The sequence below is a fragment of the Ursus maritimus genome, unplaced genomic scaffold, assembly GCF_017311325.1.
Source record: "Ursus maritimus isolate PB19 unplaced genomic scaffold, ASM1731132v1 scaffold_9, whole genome shotgun sequence".
Taxonomy (NCBI): Eukaryota; Metazoa; Chordata; class Mammalia; order Carnivora; family Ursidae; genus Ursus; species Ursus maritimus.
The window spans coordinates 50,082,717-50,099,387 of record NW_024427107.1 but is presented as its reverse complement, the minus strand read 5'-3'; the positions used below and the strand labels follow the sequence as shown (position 1 = coordinate 50,099,387).

The 16,671-nt window shown below is 38.3% G+C and overlaps 1 protein-coding gene across 4 annotated transcripts in view; it reads right to left on the bottom strand.

The window, feature by feature from the left end:
• The window catches only part of LOC121101654 (oxidation resistance protein 1-like), a 485,929-nt gene that overhangs the window by 16,523 nt on the left and 452,735 nt on the right, over window positions 1-16,671 (bottom strand). For 3 of the 4 annotated variants that reach the window (XM_040625572.1, XM_040625573.1, XM_040625571.1), the window contains 2 exons: window positions 4,381-4,577; window positions 3,013-3,351 (listed from right to left, as the gene is read on the bottom strand). In XM_040625572.1, the coding sequence (XP_040481506.1) occupies window positions 3,290-3,351; window positions 4,381-4,577 (259 nt within the window). In that variant the 3' untranslated portion in view covers window positions 3,013-3,289. Of the gene's footprint in view, window positions 1-3,012; window positions 3,352-4,380; window positions 4,578-16,671 lie in introns of those variants that run through there. The other variant, XM_040625576.1, reaches the window with a different exon arrangement.

The following is a 16,671-nucleotide window of genomic DNA, read 5'->3' as shown; positions in this document are numbered from 1 at the left end:
AAGACACTGAGCTTTGAGATTCTAAGTCCCTACGTATTCTCATTTATCTACCAAGAAGAACGGGATTCCAACTTCGACATCAGGTTCCAGCAGCCAGGTATCTCAGCAACGATCACGGATCATGTGAGCAAAAGGAGGAGCTTAATTAGCACATGGACTGAGTGCAGCATGGCCTTCCTGACATTGATCAAAATCATTTAGGATCTTTGAGAGCTGGTCTTACCACTTTCCCTCTAGGCAAATTGACTCCTGAACCATTCTAAGGAGGTAAGAGCTGTACTTTAAAAAACAAACAAAAAGCAAACTTTCTGGTAACATAAACTAAGATGTGCCACATTCTTTATTTAATTTCAATATTCTATAAGACAGCTTAACCCATGTGTCTTATTCTCTTCTTGGTAGAAATGAAAAACATCTGGACACCGTTTCTTTAAACAATGCTGGGAAGCTAGAGGGCCATTAAATTTCCCCTCAATCATTTGCTTCTTCATGCTGCAAATGTCAATTCCATTAGTCTTTTCAAAACCTAATTCTATGTAAGGAAAGCCAAAAACAACCCTTTGAAAAATGTATTATGAACACGTCTAATGTCCTGTAATTGAAACCATGCTAATTGATTTCTCAGAACTGTATAGGTCATCTGACAAAATTCATCAAATAAAAATTGTGTAAGATTTACAAACATTTTACAGAGTAACTTCTCTATCATCTTTCTCTCTTAACCTGTTTTTTTTCTTTATATAGTTATCATTCCCTGCCAATGTGTTACCTTTCTGATTGCTTATAGCCTGTCCTCCCCGATAGAATATAAGCACCTGAGGGCATGGACTTGGTCTTGTTTACTCTCATACCAGCAGAACTTCGAATAAGGCCCGGCATGTAGTGGACATTCAATAAATATTTATTGAATTAATAAATGAATAGATTCATAAATGAATGAACGTATTTTCATGTGTGGGAGAGTTTGAGTTATACATATGCCCCAAATAAACCCAGAATTCACTCATCTGAATAAAAGTGAAATTACTGTGTAAAGAACACTGACTGATTCACCATAGGTGGTGCTTTACAAAGAGAAGGTGTTACAATGACATTAATACACATAGAATAAAAGGCAAAGACTGAGCCATGAGGGTAAACAGGAGATTAAAGAAGGTGAGCAGGCTGTCAGTTCATATGACAGCTCCAGAGGTATTATTCATTCCGACACCTGAGAGCCAAGGAACCCTTGTATCACACCTGTTTGGAAGCCATGCTGAGCCAGGAACCTGGGAAGGCTAAGTTCTGCCCTTGTCTGCCTTGTCAGTGAAGTTGCAGAGAGCACTTAAACAGCATAAGTAATAAAAGAGGACTTCGATAACTCTAATCTTCATAGATAGAAAGATAGCTAGATAGATGGAAAGGCTGTATTATTTGATTCATCGTTCTCCACAGCGGGTGTTCCAATCCTTCTGAGGAGGAACGAAGAATAGAATGAAGCCTCCAAAGCTCCTCCTTAAACGGAACTCTTAGCCAATTTCCTCCTCTCATCCTCCACCAGCAAGGGTAACCTCTGCTAGTCCCTCTTCTCCTTCGAAGCTTATTTAGCACTTACTATCACTTCACACTGTACTAAGTACTCGGATTAGTGAAATTAACAGCATCATTCTCTACCCATAGGAATGGAGACCTGGTATGGAGACAGATATACCAACACAGGAAGATAAGGGGGACAAGAAAGTGTCAGATGACAAGAGGGCTTAAAAGCATGGACGACGATTACTTCCTTTTAATTTATCTAAAGATCCATATATTTCACATCAATAGAGAACAGCTTTTCCCCTACTTATTCCAAATCAATGAAACGTTATTACACTTCTTGTAGGATGGGTTAATTCTCTTATAAAAAAATGAGTTTATATGTTTCTATTATTAGGAATGATTAAGGACCAAATCTTCTGTCTATTCAAAAAGACTATATGTCTTTCCTAGAGTCTGCTCAACCGGAAACAGATCCTATACATAGGTCTGTGAAGGGTAACAGCTGTGAGATCAAAAGAAATTTCTAGAGAAGCTACTGCGCCACTCAGCTACTAAAAGATGGTTAAATAACTTCAAAATTTTCTAGTTTTTTAAAACTTGAAAATTCTTTAATTCACAGAATCAACTGTTGAATTTAAATATATTATTTCACTTAAATACAGTACTGCTCTTCATTGCAAAACTTAAATGTAGTACTCAACTTGGCCACATGAGGGCTCCTAGGTTTTTTTTTCAATTGTGTGAAGCATAAATTGAAACACTAAGATACTTTTCAATGAAAGGGCACCTTGGCTGGTGGATGGGTTAGTTGGCATGGTTTCCTTAAGTGAGATTATCTGAGAATTGAACTAAAAATATAACTCCACTGTATTACCCATAGAAAGTCATTTGGCGCAGGTCTGCAGGTAGCATTCTGATTCTGAAGTGTCACAAGAGGTTAATTTCATTTGCGGAGTCCGCTATCTAATATTGATGGCTCCTTAACTTCTCTCAGGTTCTATCCCTCATCTATAAAAATAAAGAGTAGAACAGCTACCTAACACGCTTCACTTGTGCCTGGTATATGGCATTACCAATAAGGGGTAATTTTAGTTGTTATTACCAGCACATATTACTGAGGGATACTGAAAGATATTGTTTTGTGAAATAACATTTCAATATAGGCGATTACATAGTTGCTAATATTTCAGCCTTCGAAATAATAGTTATGGGTCCAAATTAGTAGAGAGGTTATAAAAACACATTAAGTTTACACTCCAGATATCTGTTTTAACATAATAGACATGCCATTGGCATTGATTATGAATCAAATTGTTGCAACTTCAATAATTAAATATTCACTAGTGGTAGGGGTATTTATGATAACCCACGCTTCATTTCTCTGCAACCCAAACTCACCATTTAGATTTCTATTTTCTAGGCTTATCTTTTTATTTATGTGGCCACGCTTGTCATTGTTTCTCCCTCATTTTCTCATCTTTAAGGAATATTGAGTTTGTACAATAAACTTTATTTTCTGAAGGCAAAATACCATTTCCTCTTAGCCAGTTAATAAGTTGGAAAAGCAACAGAAGGTGGTGGACATGTTAGAGGGTGGAAGGAGAGGACAATGGAAAACAGAGATGCAGTTCTGTAAACTTTATGGGCTTTTCCAGTTAACTGATTTTTAGAAACATGATCTTGTAAGTTTTAAAAATAAGACTGTTTACACTGTCTTATATCAATTCTTATTACTTGACTATTGATATCCTCAAAGACACCAAGCCTGCTATCTCTTAAAAAATAAGACTTGAACATCTTCATCAGGAACGAGGACACCAGGGAGCAGATCTAGGAAAAGGACATAAAATGGCAGAAAGTGAAAGCATGGTTTTCGTCACCATATTCTGAAATAGTGCTAGACCTACGTGGAGGCATTTCTTCAAGGTTGAAGGCTACAACGTAACCAAAAGACACAGAACCTGACTTGACAAAGTCACACAGAAAATCCATGTGGGAGTCAGAATTAGAAATCTGGCCTCCTGAGTGTGATCCCTAGATGAGAACACTGAAGTATCTGAGACAAAATTTTCGAACATTTCATACTGGGTTAGGGTGGTGGATACCAAATAAAATGTGACCCCTTTTATGTAACTTTGGGAAACCCATAGAGCCACAGTCTCTACTTCTAAGGCTTTGGGATATGACCAAATCTCTCTAAAATGAAATAATAAGCAAAGCCAACCCTCCATCTCCTCTTCCTGGGTAGATTTATCTCCCTTCTGCAAAAAAAAGGGGCATTATGCCTGCACGACTCTACCCACAGTTTACTATTTTCTTAGCTGATGGGTTCTACATGGGGTTCAATCCCTCCAAAGTGAAGTAACCGGCAAGGCCAATGCACACCTGCACTGCAATCTGTCCACCCTCAGCCTTTATTCTCTTAGTGGCTTTGGTAGTTACGGGGGTACATCAACCACTGTCTCAACAACCTGACCGAACACGGTCAGAGACTTGAGAGCCTGGAGGAAACATGAAAAGAACAAACACAGATCAAGAAGTGGTGTTGGCTGAGGGGGGCAAAAATGAAAGTGGGAGAACATGAACTCACACACTGGAGAACCATTTATACATATGACTGACTCCCCTCAGGCCGGGACATGGATGGTCCCCAGGCCTGATCTCTTATTTAACTTGGTGGAAGGTTTTCAGTACTCTTCTATCACCATGTTCCAACCGCATGAGAAAATAACCACATCAACCAGCAGAAAGATACACGCACCCCATAAACAAGGGGGCATTTAACTGCAGAGCCACGCCGTTCACAGGGCTGTTCAGACAGACTGCACCTGTTCACAAGCATAAAATATTGGTGCTCACCGATGGTGTAGAACCTCTTCAGTTCACTCCTCTGAGAAGGATGCTTCTGGGCATTGGCCGCATTGTTCTGCTCTTCCTCAATGATGGGTGTCTTGGGTGTGCGGGACTTACTGGCTTGTGGGGTTTGCTTTCCTGCAGCAGCCAGAGGGTTGAACCCTGGAGCGGTAATATCCACCGACTGGGACTTTTTCTTCAACCTACAGGTAGAGAACACCACATGCTGTGAATACTCACTCAAGAGACGCTTGTTTCAACTTTATTTCCATCATTATTTTTTTTCAACAACCGAGTTAATACTTGGCCCTGAAATAGAACAAGGTTTATTCAGAAATTATAGACCTTCCCTATAGTATTTTAAATTCTTCAAAAATTTGTGAAAGTAGTTGGGGGGAAAAATCTTCTGCCTAATCATTTTAAAAGGTTTTGTTGAAAGGTATTAGAATGTAAGGCGATAAAGGACTTTTATTTTTCTAACAGCAAACTAAAATGTGGTGTCAGACAAAGATACTGCATTGGCAACCGCTTTTAGTTGCAAAAGGAGTATCTTTAATGCTATAGTAAAACACTAGTTAGAAATAAATAATTGCAACCCAGAAAGAGATAATGAAATGATTATTTGGGTAACTAGAGGCTGCCAGGGCTTTTCTGTTTAATCTATAATAGCATCTTAGCTGTAAGAATTATAGAGTTCACATTATTTCTCCAGACATTCTCATGGATTGCTCACTTCTACATTTTAGAGAGCTGACATCAGAACTCACATGGAAAGCAAAAAGCTATCCATAAAACATTTTCCCCACTCATGAATAGAGAATGTTTCTCCTGGTGTAAAAATTACTGATAAGTGATATGAGATAAATGCAAATACTTCAAGCTATACAACTTTTTATTTGTAAGCATAACTAAACCTTAAGCCCAGTCTACTCTTGGCTCATGGTACTTCCAGAAGCTAACACTAGGTGTCATTTTTCAAGTCTAGAGTCCTCATAGAAAACAAGTTGGTAGTTTTATCAGTTATAGTAATCACACTTGACATTTGCAATTTCCTAAGTTTTGCACATGTTTATACCTCCAGACTTTATTTAGGCTTTTCTAGTACATTCTTCTATATTCTCCCCCACTGTCAGGTCCTGCTTATGTTTCTAGACTCAGCTTAAAAATGGCCTCCTCTGAGAACATAGGCAGCAACCTCTACGACATCAGCCAAAGCACCCTTTTTCATGATACATCCCCAAAGACAAGAGAAACAAAAGATAAAATGAATTTATGGGACTTCATCAAGATTAAAAGTTTCTGCACAGCCAAGGAAACAGTCAGAAAAACTAAGAGGCAGCCCACGGAATGGGAGAAGATATTTGCAAATGACACTACAGATAAAGGACTGGTATCCAAGATCTACAAAGAACTTCTCAAACTCAATACACGAGAAACAAATAAACAAATCAAAAAATGGGCAGAAGATATGAACAGACACTTTTCCAATGAAGACATACAAATGGCTAACAGACACATGAAAAAATGTTCAAAATCATTAGCCATCAAGGAAATTCAAATCAAAACCACACTGAGATACCACCTTACGCCAGTTAGAATGGCAAAAATAGACAAGGCAAGAAACAATTGTTGGAGAGGATGTGGAGAAAGGGGATCCCTCCTACATTGTTGGTGGGAATGCAAGTTGTACAGCCACTCTGGAAAACAGTGTGGAGGTCCCTTAAAAAGTTAAAAAATTGAGCTACCCTATGATCCAGCCATTGCACTACTGGGTTTACCCCAAAGATACAGACGTAGTAAAGAGAGGACCATATGTACCCCAATGTTCATAGCAGCAATGTCCACAATAGCTAAATTGTGAGCCAGATGCCCTTCAACAGATGACTGGATTAAGTTGTGGTCCATATATACAATGGAATATTACTCAGCTATCAGAAAGAACGAGTTCTCAACATTTGCTACAACATGGACGGCACTGGAGGAGATAATGCTAAGTGAAATAAGTCAAGCAGAGAAAGACAACTATCTTATGATTTCTCTCATCTATGGAACATAAGAACTAGGATGATCAGTAGGGGAAGAAAAGGATAAAGAAAGGGGGGGTAATCAGAAGGGGGAATGAAACATGAGAGACTATGGACTATGAGAAACAAACTGAGGACCTCAGAGGGGAGGGGGGTGGGGGAATGGGATAGGCTGGTGATGGGTAGTAAGGAGGGCACGTATTGCATGGTGCACTGAGTGTTATACACAACTAATGAATCATCGAGCCTTACATCGGAAACCGGGGATGTACTGTATGGTGACTAACATAATATAATAAAAAATCATTATAAATAAAAAAAAATGGCCTCCTCTGGCACTATGTATAGCATAGCGTTTTAAGACCATTGACATTGGAATTAGAAAATCTAGGCTCAAACACCATCTCTATCACTTAAGCTTTGAACCTTAGACATATTAACCTTCTGAGACAGCAAAGCAAGAAAACAACAAAAAGATGAAGCTCCTGTCACCCAATTATTTTTATTTTACAGGGGTCTGTTACCCAAAGGAAAAAAAATTAACACTTTGAAGAAAGAGTAGCCAAGGCTTGAGGTCAGATTGATAACAAGGGAGGAGAAAGAGGATTCCAAGATTTCTGGTATAGGAGATAAAATGGGTTAAGATTTCTTATGGGAGCACAAAGGACTGTTAAAATATGCTCCCACGGAAGCACAGTCCCTTGGCATCGCATAATTTCTAGAATACAAGCAGGAGTTGCATTACAGATTTGCGGTAAAAAGTTCAGAGTTTGTGTCACTTTGCTGATTATCAAAAATGTTGGCTAATATTCATTGACTATAAAAGCAGATGTTGGCAGAGGGGGGATTGGGGAGGGAGGAGGGAGGAGAAGTAGGCTGAGTGGGAGAATGGGGTTGGGCAAGAAGACTTCCAAGGACCTTCAGATTTGGAGCATCTACAAGTAGACACTGTTCATGCAGCAACTGGTGAAATTGTTATGTTTTTGGTTGGGAATCAGGGCTGGACCTCAAGACACTGTTTACAAATAATAACATACATATAGGCATAGAGACACCCTGGCAAGAGTCAAAGAAGTTGTCAAAGATCATACCACTTAACAATGTGTATCTGGGGCACCTGGTGGCACAGTCAGCTGAGTGTCTGACTCCTGGTTTTGGCTCAGGTCGTGATCTTGGGGTTGTGAGACTGAGCCCAGTGTCGGGCTCCACACTTACTGCAGAGTCTGCTTGGGTTTCTCTCTCCTCCCTTTGCCCCCCACAATAAATTCTTAAAAAAATGTGTATCTTATTGCTAGACCATACCATCCGTAGTACACTGTGAGTTAATATAGTTATCACACTATATTTTTACTTTTTCCTTTAATAATTTTGAGAAAAATTTAAACTATAGAAATACTGTTATCTAACCATTAAAATTATTTTTGTTGTATTTCTTTCACTAATATTTGTACAAATCTGTTGTCTTATAAAGAATAGTTATATTGAAAATAAATGGCCTCTTCTGGGCAGCTTCCTATGACATGGACCTTGGTAGTCTCACATCATTCCCCAGAGGGGGTTATTCATAATTAACTCTAAAGCTTCTATTTAATTGAATTTACTAGAGCAAAAGCTTTTTTAAAGGAATAAATATTAGTAAAAGATTCATTAATGAAAGCAGTGTTTATTAAATTTTAGCAATTTCACCATCACCCATATGATTTTATCCATACCCACATATCACCTACTTAGTATTCATGAAAATTGAACTGCTTTATCCAAATTGCCAGCAAATATGTTAAAAAGTGCTCAACATCGTTAGTCACAAGACACACTACTTAAGACTGAATTCCACTAATGACACACCCATCAGAATGGCTTCAATGTGAAAGACATGATATTAACTGTGGTGATAAGGAGTTACCGGAATTCACCAGCAGCTGATGGTGGGTGTGTAAACTGGTATGAGCACTTTGGACAAACGTCTGGCATTATCTGCTTAGCTGAAGGCCTGCACCTTTTTACTCACCAATTCTATTCCTAGCATATATCCTAAACAATATGTTCACCCAAAGACACAGTCACAAATGTTCATAGAGGCACTATCTGTAATACCCTAATACCAAACACAACCCAAATGTCTACTAACAGTAGAAAAGGGTAAATGAATTGTGATAATACTTGTACAATGAAACTTTATACAGTAATGGAAACGAATGAGCTACAACTACTTGGAACAGCAAGGGATGTTTCCACGAAAACGATGCTGGGCAAAGGAAGCCCAGTACCAAAGAACGCATACTGTGTGATTCCATTAATATAAAGTTCGAATAGAAGCAAAACCACCTCTGATATCAAAAGTGTGGGTAGGATAAGTACTGGGAGTTATTACACTGATGGAGGCATGAAGGGGTTTGTGGGATTCTAGCAATGTTATCTGGGTTCTGGGTACCAGGATGTGTTTACTTTGTGAAAATCTAATAATCTATGATTTTTGCAGATTTTTCTGGATATATGTGATACTATCCATATGAAACTGACCAACTTTTTAACTTATTCATTTACAATGAAGATTATATGTTAGTTACTAAATGGCTACTTGCTACAAAAAGTGACAGTAAAAAGAAATAGAATGATAATATTGGCCTTTAGCCTCCCAACAATGACCGAAGTAGAGTGAATCTAAGGAAGGATCCTTTCCTTTAAACGAATTTTAAAAGAGTCACTCTGGCTGCTCTGTCAAAGTTTGAATGAAGGCTATATCTCAAAGTTGTTTTTTTTTTTTAAAGATTTTATTTAGTTATTTGACAGAGAGAGAGACAGCCAGCGAGAGAGGGAACACAAGCAGGGGGAGTGGGAGAGGAAGAAGCAGGCTCATAGCGGAAGAGCCTGATATGGGGCTCGATCCCAGAACGCTGGGATCACGCCCTGAGCTGAACACAGATGCTTAAGGACTGCACCGCCCTGGCACCCCTATATCTCAAAGTTAAGCAAGCTGCATGCAATGTCCTTCAAGGAGTAGCTAGCAAAAATCACCCAGTGTACCACATAGTTGAGGAGATGTGGATTTACTTTGCACGGGGTTATCTACTGTTTTTAATGCCTTTGTCTTCCCAATAACACCACTCCTGTCCTAGTCTGGAGTTTGTGCGCTGGAGCTGAATGTTACAGTAGTACTACACACAACTAAGACAGGCATCAAAATTAATAAGTTAAGAAATAAGTTGCAGGTCACTGAGGCAACAAAGTTAATTTGTCCCAACATGGCTTCCCAGAAAAGCACACATAGACGCACTAAGACTTAGATTACACTAGAAATATAATATTGAACCCTATAAACTCCATGAAATCACCAATATTTGACCATTTTCCACCAACAAAAATGTCAATTTTCTTGGGTAAAATACGTAAAGGAGATTAAGAGGTACAAACTTCTAGTTATAAATAAGTCATGGGGTGGAAAAAATACAGCATAGGGAATACAGTCAATTGTGTTGTAATCATGTTGTATGGTGACAGATGGTGACTACACTTACCATGGTGAGTACTGGGAAATGTATAGAATTGTTAGGAACCTAAAACTAATATAACATTGTACATCAATTATATGATAAAAAAACTATAACAAATTTTTTAATGTCAAGTTTCTATAGCTCATCCCGCAAACTTTATTTCAAAATTAAATTTGAATTTTACTCTAAAGCAAGCTTTTTGGTGGAGGAGAGCTCAAGGGAGTCAGAATTTGAGAGAGAGGTGCTAAATTTTACAGAAAGAAAACCAGTTATTCTCTAGTTCTCAGAAAAGATTATTTTAAAGTGTAAGTGTGACAAGTTTTATCTCAAATTCATATAGTCTATTTTTATCACCTGTTTCAGAATTGATCAGTTACTAAAGTCGCATATTACAACATGTCAGCAATGACAGCTTAGATTTGAGACAGTTCTAGATACCACAACTGATGAAGTTTCACATCACTTAAAAATGTCTCCGTGTCCCACAAGTCCTTTTTATTTTTTTATTTATTTTTTAAAAAGATTTATTTATTTATTTATTTATTTATTTATTTATTTATGTGACAGAGAGAGACAGTCAGCGAGAGAGGGAACACAAGCAGGGGGAGTGGGAGAGGAAGAAGCAGGCTCATAGCAGAGGAGCCTGATGTGGGGGGCTCGATCCCGTAATGCCGGGATCACGCCCTGAGCCGAAGGCAGACGCTTAAGGACTGCGCCACCCAGGCGCCCCATCCACAAGTCCTTTTTAAATAGCCTCTTTGGAATGAGCAAAAGGCGTAGTTGTGTGCTCTGAGGGCCAAAGGCAAGCAGAAAATAGCCCTACGGCATTTTCCCTGTTCCTTTTACCGTTCCTCACCAGATACTCTTCCCAGTCAACACCTGAAGGGTGTCCCGTTTTCATGTTGTTGCTGGTGTCTGGAACACTGCTAGTAGCTTCGCTGGCTTGACTAAGAAAAGACTTCCCTGTGCATGTTTTTAGAAAGCAGAACTGTGTGGGTAATTGGATTGCCCCTTTAAAGACCCTAAAAATGACTACTATGATTGGCAAGGAAACGTGCAAACTGCTACCTTCAATTTCCAAATTTCATGAAGGGAAGTCTTAATTTTTAACAATGTTCTTAATTAAACGTGTTAAACAAATGTAAATAGCATAATGGAATATGTAGGTGTACATGAGATAAAATACTCATTGATACTAAATGAAACATTACAAATAGAGACAAAAATAATCTCTAGGCACCAAAAGAATCTTTGTTTAATGCGCTTTGCATTTCCAAAGGCAAATGAATGCCAACATCTCAGATGGAGAAGAGGAAGTGAGTAAAAGGAGCCATCCCTTTTGGCATTGTGCCACTAGGCAGACTATCTAGTGTTTCATAATCTTTGCCCTTTCTTGTTGCTCTGTTTTTGAGCAGAAAAGAACTATTCCTTCTCTTCACCACATGTATTCCACCACCTTTACTCAGCATGGTAACGATGTTGGACACTTTTCTGAGACTCAGTTTTCTCATCTATAAAATGGGGATAAAACACACCCAGACAGGTTCTGTGGATTAAGTAAATAACCTCTGTGAAAGTGCGTAGCACAGCACCTACCCAGGATGGTCTCAGAAAATGGGAGTTCCAATCTCTTTCTAAAAGGACGTGAGGGAGGATGGAATTTTGTTCTTCAAACCTCCAGGGGATGCTGCGGAAACTAGAACAGTTTCTCAGGATCCTTTGCTGCTGCACTACTCAGGGACTGCCCGGCATTTTGTAGGGGGTCTCACCTTTTCTGCAATATGGATTTGGGGGAAGGAGCAGAGATAAAGCTTAAGGTAAATGGCAGTCTTTTCTGTGGTGTACAATGTGATCTCTCTCCTATGAAAATCCCCTAATCTTTTGGAAAACAACTGAATCCATTGAATAGTTCGCTTGAGTGGAAATATTTTTTAAATCTGTGTGAACTCACTTAAAATAGCAAACTCTTAAGCGGAGGTGGAGCCCAGAGAATCATGGGAAGGACAACAACTTGAAAGAAAGTATGAAGAAGGCTTTGAACTTCCTACTCTGTAGAAAATGGATTCATGCCAATTTCAACTAGTTCTCCAAGCAGCAAGGGAAGTCCTGTAGGCCAATGATGAAATGTGAAGTCACAGGAACTAGAGAAAAAAGTAAGTGGCAGATAACTTCCAATACCAACTAATTTAAATGAGATTACTCTCATAGTCATCAACTAAATTTCATTCTTACATAATTTATTTCTACTTTACTAGAAACATGAGAAACCTTCCATGTATTTTCCAAATCACTGAGTAGAATGTATGCATCTTTTGGCTTAAATGAGTTAATGGGCTTCCCAAAGCTCAGGGCTTGCACCAACGGGGACTAAGTGTGGCTTTATGTTACCAACCATAGAGGACTGCTCCCAAAGATCTGGGTTGATTGTCTATTTCAATAGCTTTGCCCATGGAGACACCGTCTCTAAGCTTCTTTACCTTTAGCCCTTTATTACTATTGTTTATTATTTGTCATACCCTATTGGTCATTCCTTTCCTTTTTCTCTCACATTGTAGGGTTTTCATCTACTATCACTAGCCTTCTATCATTTTCCATTCAAGTCTTAGCCAAGCAATGATTGTCATCTTTCTTTGCCTGCCACGCTCTGTATCTTCTAATAGTTTTGTTATTTTGTCTAAATACTACATGATAGAATTCTACCTTAAGCCTAAACTAAATCCTGCTATGATTTCAATGCATAAGGAGAAAAATGGTTTCATTTAGTTTGAGTTCTTCACTGGCATTACATCTTCCATCAAATGGAATTCAAATTGTACCTTTATTAGAACTAACTGGATATGTTTCCAAGTTCTGTAGCTATTTGAGAAAAATGAATGTTCTACTATACACCTAGTAAAGTCTTAGGATGCCCTGGGGTACGGTAGCAACAGTTGAGAAAATCTACTATAGTATAATGAGAATATTCCATAGGTCAGAGGAATTTAAAATGGTAAAACAATAGAGTATAAAAGCCACATGTGCATATATTTGACTGTGTGCTTCCAGAATAATAGCAGAGTGGTTCAGACTATGGACATAGGGCCACATGCCCCAGAATTGAATCTCTAATCTAATATTTACTGGCTTGTAACCTTGGAAAATTTTCTTAACCTCTCCTTGCCTTGGCCATCTCATATGTAAAATGGAGGTATTAATAATACCTGTGTCATAAAATTGACATGAGGATTAAGTTAACCTTTATAAAAGCACTTAAAATACTTAGCATGTGGTGAGTATTGTTATTTGCTTTAAACAAAAACACAAGCAAACATAAACAGTCACTGAGTGTTTATAATATACAGGGCACAGGCCATATATACATTATTTCATTCACTGATCACAATAAACCTATGAGGTAGTATCATATTCCTTATTTTTAGAGGGGGCAGCTGAGGTTTAGAGAAAGAGACAGGGATGTTGGAATCCAAGCAGTACATTTTGGCCAAAAGGCCACACTTTGGAATTAGGGGATAGAGATAAATTTCAGCTGTGACATTTCCCAGCCATGGGACATTTGGCAAGGACCTGGGCTTTGTAGACCTCTTATTTTCTTACCCATAATGGTGGTAGTCATGCTATCTGCCTACTTTACCCAAGAGAGTTATTGCGGGCATAAGATGTGTTAATTCATGTGAAAGCACTTTGCAAAATTCCAGAAATCTACAGAACTGGTACTAGCTATACAAATTCACTCTTTGCCACATTAATCTGTTGTATACTAACAAATGTGTATGTATACAAAAATACACGGAAGTATGTAAATGGCTGTGCCCCTAAAACCCAACATTTTGTAGTCCTTTCCAGTAATTTCCAGCAAGCAGACCATCTGTGGTTTGTACAACTCATTACTGTTAGCAAAGCTGTCTCCTTGCTTCCTAAAAGAGCTAGTGTAAGGATATTTTTTAAAGTAGTAAAGCTGCTGAGAATGCAGATTTTTCCAAGTTGGATACTGTGGCTGCTGCATAAATCTCAAGTCACTCAAAAAGAGCTTTTGAGAGCAAATGCCTAAAAAAATCTCACATTTCAAAATTAAGGCCTTTTGTTATCCCTCCTGTACAGTCTGACTAAAAATCAGCAGCTAAAAACAAACCACACACTCAGCAAAAAAACCAAACATATTCAGAAGTCCAACTGGAAAAAAAATGACAGATTGGAAATCTATGCATTAAACCAACCAACCAACCAACCAACCAACCAACCAACCAACCAACCAAACAAACAAAAAACCCAATCCATTAAGATACAGACCAGTCCAATCACAGCTTTGCTTTATAACTGCTGTGCCCGTACTATTCTTGGTGGCCCCAACATAGGAATGAAACAGAAAATCTCATTAATGTGGAATCAGGAATTACACAATCTTCTTTTACAGTTCTAAACCAATGCGAAGTGTTTCAACAGAAGTATCCTTTGGGAGTGCAAACTGGTATTAGACAGTTTATGGGACACCAAAACTAGATACCTTGTTATAAAAAGACATGTTTCTAGCCCTGTATTCATCTTAAGAAATTTATGCTTTCCCATTTGGAAATACAGAGAACAGAGAATTCAAAAATTAAGCCACAGGTGCAATGATATGTAGGAATGGTTTGCTAGAAATTCTCTTGTTAAATGCAACCAAATTCAACTCCGTGGAGGGCAAGGCCAGTGTCTGTAGCATGAGTTATGCAGAAGCATACATGAGTTCATTGCTGTTATACCTAATTCTATGCTAAACATACCAGAAATTCAATCCCAAGCCAATCTGCCTCTCCAGAGGTTAATAAATCCTAACATAGAAGGTGAACATTTCTTATTGACCCTTCATGAAAAAGACACCCAAAGCTTCCAAGTTCGCCAGCTGGTTTACTTACATCCCTACGTTTACACCAGCCGAGAGAAGAGAGACAGGAAGAAGCACTTTCGATTAGAAGTCCTTACCACCAGATTACCTTAATTCCTGCACTCACAGAAATCCTAGTCTGTTCATCAGTTCATTTCTAGGATTAACATGGTTCTTGGCATACCGTGGGCAATAAGTAGATTATGGAATGAATGAATGAATGGTGTCGTCATGGGGGAAAAAAACACAGAAATAATACAAAAAGACAAGCAAGTTCACATATAAAAAATCTATGAAAATAAACTAAAAGAGTAAGACTAGACAGTTGGGGAGGAGACACAATGATCATTTAACAGAGCCTTCTTCCCACCCCCTACCATGGGAATGTGGTTTTGAATTTAGAAAAAGGAAATAGTTTCAAAATCTCCATTATCAATACTATGACCAATGTGAACAATATTTCAATTCTTTATTCGCTAAATTGAGTCTTTTGATTTGTAAGGAAACACTCTGTACTTTGATAAATTTATATCCTTACACAAAACTTTTCAGTGGTGGCATGGAGAGGAGGAAGGAGCGAGGACTCTGGAATTGGGTTCAAGTTCAGGGTCTACTGCTTTAAAACAACCTAAAGATGAAACATTTTAATTTTGTTGATTAGAAATACCTACTTAATGTTTTTGGAGCACTCATTAAGAATTTTGCATATTATCTTTCTACTGTGAAATTTCAAAGCACTAAGTTAATAGTAGTAACATTTTCACAAGTTTCCCCTTCCATGTACTTTCCAATTATACTACTATATTACAAGCATTCACCTTGAAATTACACAAATTTCCAATTTCTTTCAGTTTTTGCCACAGAACTTCAAAGCCTTTCAACTGGAAAATCCTGAAAGTACAAACACATTATGCAAATCCAAAGCGCTTGAAGGATTTGGAAGTCAAATTCTTGTAAATGTTAAACAGTCCTCTACAACAATTCACAGAGATGATATTTAATTTTATTACCTTTGATGAAATGATTTGTAACATGCTATTGCCACACTGAACGCATTGTTTATTCATTTTAGGAAGAAGAAATCAGAATAAATAAGACTATCTTAAGACATAGGATTCTATGCAACATTGCTGATTAAAGGAATCTATTTTTGACAGGGCCTATTACACACTATCTGTATAAAACATATGGACTAGCTGATTAAAATGTACTTTTGCTTACATACAACACAAGGCAACTTTGAACTTAATCAAGATAGCCTCAGTAGGTAATAATCATCTGGGCCAAAGCCCAATGGTTTATAGTTAAAATGTCAATGCAGCCCAACAATCTCCCATCTTAAATTTTGGATTATCCAGAGGCCTAATGGAGTTGGGCTTCTCTCTGCTCTATTTTCATGATCTTCTTAGGTGTTCCCATCTATTCCTTTGAGATGAAATATTTATATGATGAGAGAGAGAGAGAGTGAGAGCAAACAGAAGCATGAGTGGGATGGGGGAGAGGCACAAGGAGAGGGAGAAGCAGACCCCCTCTGAGCAGGAAGCCCGATGTGGGGCTCGATCCCAGGACCCCAAGATCATGACCCGAGCTGAAGGCAGATGCTTAACCGACTGAGCCACCTAGGCACTCCTGAAAACTCCCATATTTTTACCTCCAGCCCAAACCTTCCCCAGAATTGCAAACTTAAATATACCACTAGTTTCTTGGCATTATCCATGACCTGGGGCACATCTTAAAGTGAACATGTAACTAAACAAATTCTCGATTCCTAAACTCACCCCAACCTTCCTTCTCAACTTCTCTATCTCTGTAAATGGCACCAACCACCCCCACGCAGTTCCTCAAGCCAGAAACTTGGAAGTTATAGTTGATCCCTTCTTTTGCAACACTCTCCACTTCTAATTCAACAACAAGTTTTCTT